The sequence below is a fragment of the Scylla paramamosain genome, chromosome 39, assembly GCF_035594125.1.
Source record: "Scylla paramamosain isolate STU-SP2022 chromosome 39, ASM3559412v1, whole genome shotgun sequence".
NCBI lineage: Eukaryota > Metazoa > Arthropoda > Malacostraca > Decapoda > Portunidae > Scylla > Scylla paramamosain.
The window spans coordinates 2,807,828-2,818,016 of record NC_087189.1 but is presented as its reverse complement, the minus strand read 5'-3'; the positions used below and the strand labels follow the sequence as shown (position 1 = coordinate 2,818,016).

General features: G+C 41.8%; 1 protein-coding gene across 4 annotated transcripts; it reads left to right on the top strand.

The window, feature by feature from the left end:
- The first annotated feature begins 516 nt into the window (after nt 1–516).
- On the top strand, nt 517–9,874 carry LOC135092335 (endoplasmin homolog). Of its 4 annotated transcripts, none has more exons than XM_063990790.1 (13): nt 517–676; nt 1,892–2,046; nt 2,431–2,529; nt 3,059–3,184; nt 3,786–3,923; nt 4,488–4,656; nt 5,034–5,563; nt 5,679–5,878; nt 6,161–6,332; nt 6,662–6,907; nt 8,233–8,369; nt 8,740–8,873; nt 9,103–9,874. In XM_063990790.1, the coding sequence occupies exons 1-13, from the start codon at nt 622–624 to the stop codon at nt 9,312–9,314; spliced, it is 2,373 nt and encodes a 790-aa protein (XP_063846860.1). In that variant the 5' UTR covers nt 517–621; the 3' UTR covers nt 9,315–9,874. The 4 variants fall into 4 exon arrangements, with proteins under 4 accessions (XP_063846860.1, XP_063846858.1, XP_063846862.1 ...); XM_063990788.1 differs by lacking the exon at nt 8,233–8,369 and adding an exon at nt 7,582–7,718; XM_063990792.1 differs by having other exon boundaries at nt 531–676; nt 1,895–2,046.
- Nucleotides 9,875–10,189: the final 315 nt, after the last annotated feature.

The following is a 10,189-nucleotide window of genomic DNA, read 5'->3' as shown; positions in this document are numbered from 1 at the left end:
TAGATAGATAGATAGATAAAGAAAAATAAAGATATATAGATAAAAATATATTTATAAATATAATAACAATAAATATAACAATTATATAATAATAACAATAAAAAACAATAATAATGAAAATAAAGGAAGAAAAACAGTAAGGAATAAGATGAAGAAGAAGAAGAAGGAGAAGAAGAAATAGAAATGTTATATCGCTTCATTAGTAACATTGTTTTATTATTTCAGAGAGAGAGAGAGAGAGAGAGAGAGAGAGAGAGAGAGAGAGAGAGAGAATCCAACTCTAAACAGAACAACCCTTAAAATATACAAAATCACCATCGAAAATATATATCAACCCCCAATAAAAACAAATAAATAACTAATAAAAGAAGATGTTTGATAACCCGTTAGAAAAACCAACGGTGGAAGGGAGGAATCAGCCAATGGGAGTGAGCCAACTCTACTCTGCTAGACACACTAACTACTCGCTGATTGGCTCAGCGGTGAGCGTGGTCCGCGCTGATTGGTTGAGAGAAGGAGCCACGCCTACCTGAGGAGGAGCTGAGGTGGCGGTGACAGTGCCGCGCCGGACGCCGGATTTAGTGGAGGTGTTAGTCGTCCTGCACGCGTATTCACCACAAGATGTTGCAAATAAGATACCGGTATTGCTTTTTGCTGCTCGCCCTTCTGTTCACTGGTAAGTTAAGTACTGATGGAGGTGAATATCTTGCTGCTATACGTTATATTTACTGTAATTTAGCGTATTTTGTTCCCGATATGTAATTTTGTTTACCCGTTAATTATTCAGGATTTTTGTACTATTTTCATTGATGTCCTTGTTTTTATTGATCTTTTTAATGGTATTTCACTCCCATGAGCTGTGTTTGTAAATTTAGGCGTGATTTGTTTGTGCTAAGTGCTTTTATTTTAGGATTACCGGTATTTGTGCCTTTTTGTTCATATTTGTGTTTTTGCCACCTGGTTATTGAGAGAGCCCTTAATATTGCTACTGTCCTGCCATCACCACCACTATTACCACCACCACCACCACCACCTATTATTAACACCGCCACCACCCACTATTACCACCACCACCATCACCACAACCACCATCACCACCACCTCCATCGTTATATGAATACCCTACAATATACCTAATTACGTAAAACCAACTGCTTTAATCTACCTCGGTACACCAAAAACACTTTAAACGGCACTAGTGGAGACATGGGGTCCCTGGCTGGGTGGGTCGCGTCTGGCAGATCTGAGTAGCCTCTAACCTATCCTATCTTCGCCTGACCTGGTAACACTGCAAGGAAAATACGCAACTAGCAACTCTGACCTTCCTGGGACCCCACTTCTCCACTAGTGCCCTTTAAACGTTTCCTTACGCCCCATAAATCATGTACACGTCCCTGGCTGCTGATATAAACACCTTCAAAACCCTAGAAACTATCCTTAGAAACTACCCTATTTTTCAGTACCCATTGAAAAACTATCATAAAAGATACCCTAATTTTCAGTATCCCTTCTAAAAAAAAAAAAAAAAAACTAAAAAAAAAAAAAAAAATTAAACTATCACTACTCTCAAAAACTATGACTTTCTGTACCCCTCAAAAAAACTACCCTAACTTTCTGTACCCCTCAAAAAAACTCCCTAACTCTGTTCCCCCCAAAAAAACTACTCTAATTACTAGTATTGGCCCCAGAAACTACCCTGATAACCTCTGCTCCACCCTATCTCTCTGTACCCCTCAAAAAACTACCCTAATTTTCTGTACCCCTCCAAAAACCACCCTTATTACTAGTATTCCCTCCCCCCCCCACCACCTGCCCAGAAACTACCCTGCTAACCTCTATTCCACCTTGTCTACTATTCCACCCTGCCCACTCAAGTCCACTTCCATCCCAGCAGGAGGTGTGAGGGCAGAAGAGGAGGAAGCAGCTGGAGGAGAGGCCACAGTAGTTAATGACCTGGGATCAGAGAGGGAAGGATCTCGCACGGATGATGGTGCGGTGGCCAGGGAGGAGGAGGCGATCAAGCTGGATGGACTGAATGTGGCACAGGTGAAGTGGATGTGCGGGTCAGGTTAGGTTTGGGTCGGGTTAAGTTCATTCGTCCACTTGGGTTGGATATTTTTTGTCGTCCTTGTGGGTCGGGTCAGGTTAGGTTGGGTTAGGTTTTGCAGTTCATCTGTCTGGTTTTGGGTTGTGGTTTGTCATCCACTCAGAGATCCACAGTAATTGACTCAGAGTTAATATAATAATCTGGTATTTGTATTATCTAATTTTTCTAGTTTTCTGTATTTTCTAGGTTTATGGTCATATTTTCAAGTATTCCTTAGTTGTGTATTTATTAAGTTTGTTATTTATTGAATTACACACCTGTCTATTAAAATGTGAAGCAATAGAAGCATCCATCCAGCCACTGACTTCTTGCAAACCTTGCAGATGAAAGAGCTTCGGGAGAAGGCCGAGAAGCACGCTTTCCAGGCCGAGGTGAACCGCATGATGAAGCTGATCATCAACTCCCTCTACAGGAACAAGGAGGTAAGGAGGAGAGCTTCCCTGCCTGGCACAGGAGACACTGGTGGTGGTGTGTTCATGTCAGTGGGCCGGAGGACTAAAGATATTGATTGCATAACTTTTGTTGGTGGATTTGGACTTGGCATTATTACGGCATAGGCAGAGCTTAATCTTTTGTTGGACGTGAAATAAGAGATGACGCAGCACAAGGACTTGAAATGAACCTGGCATGTCTTCACCTTAACTTGATTTGTTGGTGGACTTGACTTGGTGACGCATAGATTGATGACTTGAATATACTTGACATATCTTAATCTTATTGCCTTGTCGGACTTGACTTAAAATATTTACTTAATGTGAAATGAGATGAAGTACCTTGATAACTTGGAACTATAGGATGACACATGGCATGACAATTTTGGATGAGGTGGTTGTATAGCTTGACAATTGATAAAGATGATGGTTTGGTAATCTTCCCTGGAGGAGTAAGCAGTGGTCTTTAGCTGCTGTGGCATCTCACTTGTGCGAATTTTGTTTTATCACCACTTTGCAGATCTTCCTGAGAGAGTTGATCAGTAATGCCTCAGATGCCCTGGACAAGATTCGCCTGCTGTCCCTCACTGACAAGGAGGAGCTTAACACCAACCCTGAAATGGTCATCAGAATTAAGGCTGACAAGGTGAGGAAGGTGTTTGCTCTGTTCTAACACTTATGGAGCAAATTTAAGAGTTGAATTTATATTTTTTGATGATTAGAAGTTTGTTTGATAAATTGCATCTTTTTCATCAGAGTTGGAGAAAAAGTTTATCAGCATCACTTAACATTCCATGGAGCAAAGAGTGTATTTCATGACCATCAGTGACCGTGTATTTTGTATATATTTAAATTCTGGAAATATCCTTCGCCTCTTACTGCTGTATCTCGTCTTCCAGTAAATGCAGTCATAGGGAGGACTTAAACCTTTGCCTACTCTTCCTTTACTTAACAGCATTGCATTCACATATAAAACATTAACATACGCCTTGAACATTGGGAGGATTTTAAGCATTTTATTGTAGTCATTCTCTGATGATTTTAAACTTTGCCATACTTTGATTTTAAGCTCCATGTCATCTTAGTCATCCTTTATTAATTTAAAGCATCTTATTGTAGTCATTCTCTATTGATTTTAGGCTTATAATTTATTGATTTTAAGCTTCATGTCATCTTAGTTATCCTTTATTAATTTTAAGCATCTTGTTGCTCTTGCTCTTTATTAATGCCATGAACCTTGCACACAGGATAACCACGTCCTGCACATCACTGACACGGGTATTGGCATGACCCGCAATGACCTGGTGAACAACCTGGGCACCATTGCTAAGTCCGGCACCTCTGAGTTCTTCTCCAAGCTGCAGGATTCTGAAAGTGCTGACCAGGTGGGTGCTTGGCTCATTTTGGGGATGTGGTGTTTGAAGGTTGCCTCTCGTCCTGATGTGTATTGGGGTCATGAGTCTTTGTTTAAAGGTCTTTTTATTATATTAGTGTTGCTACATTATTTTGTATATCTAGAAGGGACTTTGTAAATGTTGTTGTTTCACTGGCTTTGTGTAGTAATGTGTGGGATGGTGGCTGTTGATGGTTGTGAATTTGGGGTTTTATTCGGGTGTAATGCACTAGTCAGCAGTCATTGTTTGAAGGAGTTTTAGTTTAGTGTTGCTACGTTATTCTATGTAGTAGTCACTATAACTTGCTATTTTACTGGCATTGTGTGGTTGTGGTTGAGAGGGTGGTTATTAATGGTATGTACTCTGGGGCATTCAAATATTGTTAACAGGTCATTGTTTGCAGGTCTTTTATTTGGAGGTCTTTTAATCACTAAACTGTTGCTACATTATTCTCTATCTAGTTGGGACTACAAAAGTATTGGTGTTTTACTAGAATTGGCTGTAAAGTGTAGTAGGAACTAGTGTTGCAGCTCTTAACAAAATACTCTTCTGCAGGCCAACGACTTGATTGGTCAGTTTGGTGTTGGCTTCTACTCTGCCTTCCTGGTGGCGGACCGCGTGGTGGTGACGTCCAAGAACAACGCAGACAAGCAGCACATCTGGGAGTCTGATTCTGCTGAGTTCTCTGTGGTGGAGGACCCTCGTGGTGACACCTTGAAGAGAGGTGGGTTACTGACTGGCTTGGGGACACGAGTTTGTGGGATGTGGGCACAGTAAGAGGCTTGGGTCAGGATGTAAGAGCATGACTAAAGGACACTGAATAGTATAAAGTATCCAGGATTGTTGTAAGATATGTATCTAATTGAGTTTGAAAGGTTTGTTAGCTTATCAGTTTCAATTTTAATGTGACTATTGCCAACACATTCTAATCAGTGAGGTTTTTAAATTTTTTTATAATCTGATATGTTTTGTCCAGCACAGGTTATAGATTTTGCTGTGCCTTGAAACTAATTCCTTAGTTTCCTGTTGAGATAGGACTTTATTCCTCTCCAGCATTGTGTGGAGTTGTGCCTTTCGATTCATCAAGACATTTTGTTTCAGGAACAACGGTGTCTCTGCACCTGAAGGAGGAAGCGTATGACTTTGTGGAGGTGGACACTGTGAAGACTCTGGTCAAGAAATACTCGCAATTCATTAACTTCCCCATCTACTTGTGGGAGTCCAAAACTGAGGAGGTGGAGGAGCCTTTGGATGAGGATGAGGTGGAGGAAGACAAGGTGGAGGAAGATGAGGAAGGAAAGGTAGAGGAGGAGAAAGAGGACAAACCCAAGACGAAGAAGGTCTCCAAAACAACATGGGACTGGACTCTGGTGAATGACGCCAAGCCCATCTGGACCAGGAAGCCGGCGGAGATCGAGGACGAGGAGTACAACGAATTCTACAAGACTTTGAGCAAGGACTCAAAGGATCCGCTGGCCAAGACTCACTTCATTGCCGAGGGTGAGGTGACCTTCAAGTCCCTGCTGTTCATCCCGGAGGTGCAGCCCAGCGAGTCCTTCAACAAGTATGGCACACGCACAGACAACATCAAGCTGTACGTGCGTCGCGTCTTCATCACCGACGACTTCCAGGTGAGTGTCTGAGTGTACATGTGTGTATGGGTGCCATGTGGAAGAGTAGTGAACGGATGTGAGGGTTATCAAGAGCATTTAAAGATAGAAAAACTGAACCACTTTGATCTGACAGGACATGATGCCAAACTACCTCAACTTTGTGCGCGGTGTGGTGGACTCGGATGACCTGCCCCTCAACGTTTCCCGAGAGAACCTACAGCAGCACAAGCTCCTGAAGGTGATCAAGAAGAAACTGGTACGCAAGACCCTAGACATGATCAAGAAGCTGGAGCCTGAGGATTATGAGAAGTTCTGGAAGGAGTACTCCACTAAGTGAGTGTCCATGTGTTTCTATTTATCTTGTGATTTACTGGGAATATTTAGCTGATCATTAAACTCGTGATTATTTTAACAGTAGTTGAGATGCAGTGTAGAACTGTGTCAAGTATAACAGTGTCAAGTATAACTGACAACAGTGCATCATGTAGAAATTTTGCATTTGGTTAACTAAACTCCTGAATACTATGTTAAGTAGTGAAGGAGAGGCAGTGGTTTCTTAAGTATATAACACTCTAGGCTTAAAAGTCCTTGGCTGATTGAAGCTTATTTCCACAGCCTCAAGCTGGGAACCATTGAAGACTCGGCCAACCGCACTCGCCTTGCCAAGCTGTTGCGCTTCCTCTCCTCCTCCTCTGGGGACAAGATGACCTCTCTGTCTGAGTATGTGGAGCGCATGAAGGAGAAGCAGGAACACATCTACTACATGGCTGGTTCTTCCAAGGCTGAGGTGAGTTTAGCTGCCCAAGGTGATGTATTTATCATCTGTTAAAGGCTTGTGTTGAAGACTTAATGATTGTGTTGTATATTGAGATACTTTGGCATTTTCTTATGGCTGTGTAGGGCTTCTAAATTGTTCATGAGTGAATGCACACTGAATTTCATTGTGAATGTTATTTTTTTTGTCTTCCTTTTGTTTTTTCATATGTGGATCAATAAATTTATCGTTCATCTTAAGCTTATAACTGTCTGGGTAGAGAACTGTTAATAATTTAAGATTGACATTTGTTCTATGGATGACTAAAATCTCTGCAAATCTGAACCACCACTGCATTTCAGGTTGAGAACTCTCCCTTCGTGGAGCGGCTCCTGAAGAAGGGGTACGAGGTGCTGTTCCTGACGGAGGCCATCGATGAGTACGCCATCAACGCCATCCCAGAGTTTGAGGGCAAGAAGTTCCAGAATGTAGCCAAGGAGGGTCTGACCATTGATGAGGGTGAGGGAGCCAAGGAGCGCCTGGAGGAGCTGAAGAAGGTGTTCGAACCTCTCACCAAGTGGCTGAGTGAGGACGCACTCAAGGACGAGGTGAGTCTCCAGCGTTTCGGGATGCAGTGCAAGTCTTGTCTCCACTCAGAGGTTTCATGGCTATTTAAGTTTTCTTTAGGCAGTTGATGTAATGACAACATCTGAATATAGTATTTTTTATCAACTTTGGTATTGTTTGGAAAGTTTATTTTGATCATGCAAACTTAGTTTTTAGAATTTCTCTGAATTGCATTTTATGTATTTGCTACCACAAGAAATTAAATAATTCTCAGGCAAATTTTATTATTTAATGTACTGATATATATGCTAAGTATCTTAACAAATAACTGCTTCATGGTGTTAATGGTTTCTGATGGATTATGGTTTTATTAAATTTCTCGCTTTGATGAAAGGTCAGGTGCTTGCTACTCTACACAACACAACTACAGAAGATTTCACCAGTCAGTTTAAAACTTCAGACTTTTAATATCCCTCCCTAGGTTTCTGAAGATCTTTAACATTCCTGAGGCAGTACCCACATTTGTAACATACATTGCATTTCTTAGGCAATAGCATTCCAATACCTTACTACTAAAGGTCTTCGTGCATTTCTAAGTCAGTAATTTACTTCTAATCCACTAAAACCTCTTGTCATTCCTAGGCAACAACATCCCTGCAAACTCTCTTGGCATATTCGTGGGAATAACATAATTCTTGTGGCAAATTCCTCACAGATCTCCAAGGCTGTTGTTTCTGAGAGGCTCTCGGACTCTCCCTGTGCCCTCGTGGCCAGCATGTTTGGGTGGACAGGAAACATGGAACGCTTGGCTATCTCTAATGCTCACCAGAAGACCCACGACTCTCATAGGGAGTAAGTCTTCTCTGCATGGGTGGTAGTCTTTGCTTTCCTTACTCATGGTGCTCTGGTTTGTCAGTAACTGTGCTGGAATCATTGCTGTTGCACGGAGGTAAGGACACACGTTTGAGACGGGGACATAAAGGAAAAGCTTGTTTTCTTAATCCTTTGGGTTCTCACAAGCATTATTTTCAAAGACCTCATATAGTTAGGTGTTCTTTCCCCTTTTATGTAGAATCCATTATCACTGGAGTCATGGAAACCCTTCAATACCCTCAGAAACTTCAGCTTTACCATTGTTAAAATTAGATGAGACCCCAAAGCATTAAGAATATAATCTTGAGGTGTAATGCAGGTAACAATGCAAAGTGAGGATGGACAGTGTAGAAGCAACTAGATGCTGTGCCACTTCTGTTAAATATGGTAGTAGTAAGTCTTGCATGGAGGTAAAGAGGGGCAGTGGAAAGGGTGCATGGCAGGGAAAGGTGGTGTTCTGAAGGTAGGTGATTATCGAAGCCACGTTCTCTAGATCATGAAGGCTGAGGTTGGGGAGAGGCTGTCAGGCTCCCCGTGTGCCCTGATCTCCTCTAAGTTTGGATGGACTGGCAACATGGAGAGAATTGTGACCTCACAGACACATGCCAAAGCTAATGATGTCCAGCGCAAGTAAGTATTGGAGAGCTTTCTTCAGTTATTAGTATTTCGTTGTTGTATTGAAGGGAATTGTTCCAAATTACACTTGTGATTAACTTCTAGCAGATACTTTAGGAGTTTTAATTATGATTTATACAGGACAGATGCTCAAATTGAAGTTCCTTGCATATTTTTTTCAATTGCTTAGGTAGAAATGCTTGGTTTACTGCACGTTTTAAAATAGGGATGTTTAGACAAAGGAGTGCGTGTCAATCATCGGTGTTACCTTGTCCGTGTCCTTCGGTGGCAAAAATGATGACAGGTGATGTATAGGAAATTTTAACTACTCTTACTGCACCCTTAGTTAACTCCCACATCTAACCATCACCTGTGCATCTTGCAGCTACTACCTGAGCCAGAAGAAGACCCTGGAAATCAACCCTCGCCATCCTCTTATCAAGGAATTGCTGCGCCGTGTGGAGTCTGACCCTGCAGATGAGAGGGCCAAGAACATTGCTGAGATGATGTTCCACACAGGTAATGCCTTCCCCAGTAATGACAAAATCTTAACCTGTTCCCTTCTACCTTTTCCTGTGCTATAACTAGTATACTTTCTGCATCTCTTGGTGTTGAAAGCCACAGGTGTATACTATCTTTTCACTCAATCCATCACTTCCTTGCACTGGTATCTATCTGTCATACATGTACATTTAGAGATTTAGGTCTGCAGTGATGCTTTGATACTGACTGAAGCTTCTCCTGACAGCCACACTGCGCTCTGGCTACATGCTGAGGAACACAGTTGATTTCTCCAAGTCTGTGGAGGAGATGATGCGACAGACATTGGGCATTGCTGTGGACGAACCAGTGGAGGAGGAGCCAGAGTATGAGGAGGCTGAAGAAGATGAGCAACTGCTGGAGGAGGATGAGGATGAGGATGACGGAGGTGAGGTGGAAGAAATGCACGACGAATTGTAAATGTTGATGGACGTAAATCTTTCCCCCATTCCTTCCCCTCCATCCTCTCTCCCACTCATTGGTGCAAGACTGGGCAGAAGAGACCAATCAAACAAGTATAAAGGTTGCAACATGCAGCTTGGGTATTTGAGATAATGGTGCCATCAGGGTGTTGAGTAAATTCTTTATTATTTTTTTAAATATGGGATGCATAGTTTGTGGTGACTTTTTTTTATATGGTATGTAATTCAGTTTTGTTTTCATGTTAATGTATTCTGCTGGAAGATCTGTGAGGCGCTTGAGTGAGGAAATCCTTTGCACTTTTTTTCCACTCACTGCTGTGTTGTACGGAGTTGAGGCATTCATTCACTGACTACTATTGCTGCTCCTCTGTGTGCTTGTGAATTGAGCAGTGAGACGAGCAGCTTCTGTTTCATACCTAGCCAATAGTCACGCGCTACCATGAATGAATTTGTACGTATATGTGTAAGTGGGTGAAGAACATTCCTGTCCTTGTTTAATAAGGACTGGTTGTCGTATGAGAGAATTCATATCATTTTCATAATAAAATGTAATGGTTCTTTGTTATTTCCATACCTGAAACTCCATTCTTCCATATCCTGTACTCCACATTGATTATAAATATTAACAGGTAAATACCACTGTTGGTAAAACTGTTCTGGTGTTGGTTATGTGACAACATATTCCACAAAGCAGGGAGAGAGAAAGCCAATTGTAGTAATCAACATTGTGAAAAGTTTGAGAGGAATGTAGCAGTCTTGGGTATATCTAGCTGAGTAGAGTGTACAGTGTAAAGGGCAATAGTATGTATATCAAAACTCTGAAGACCAGATTTGGGAGTGTGATTCTAACATAAGGTACATGAAACACTGGTG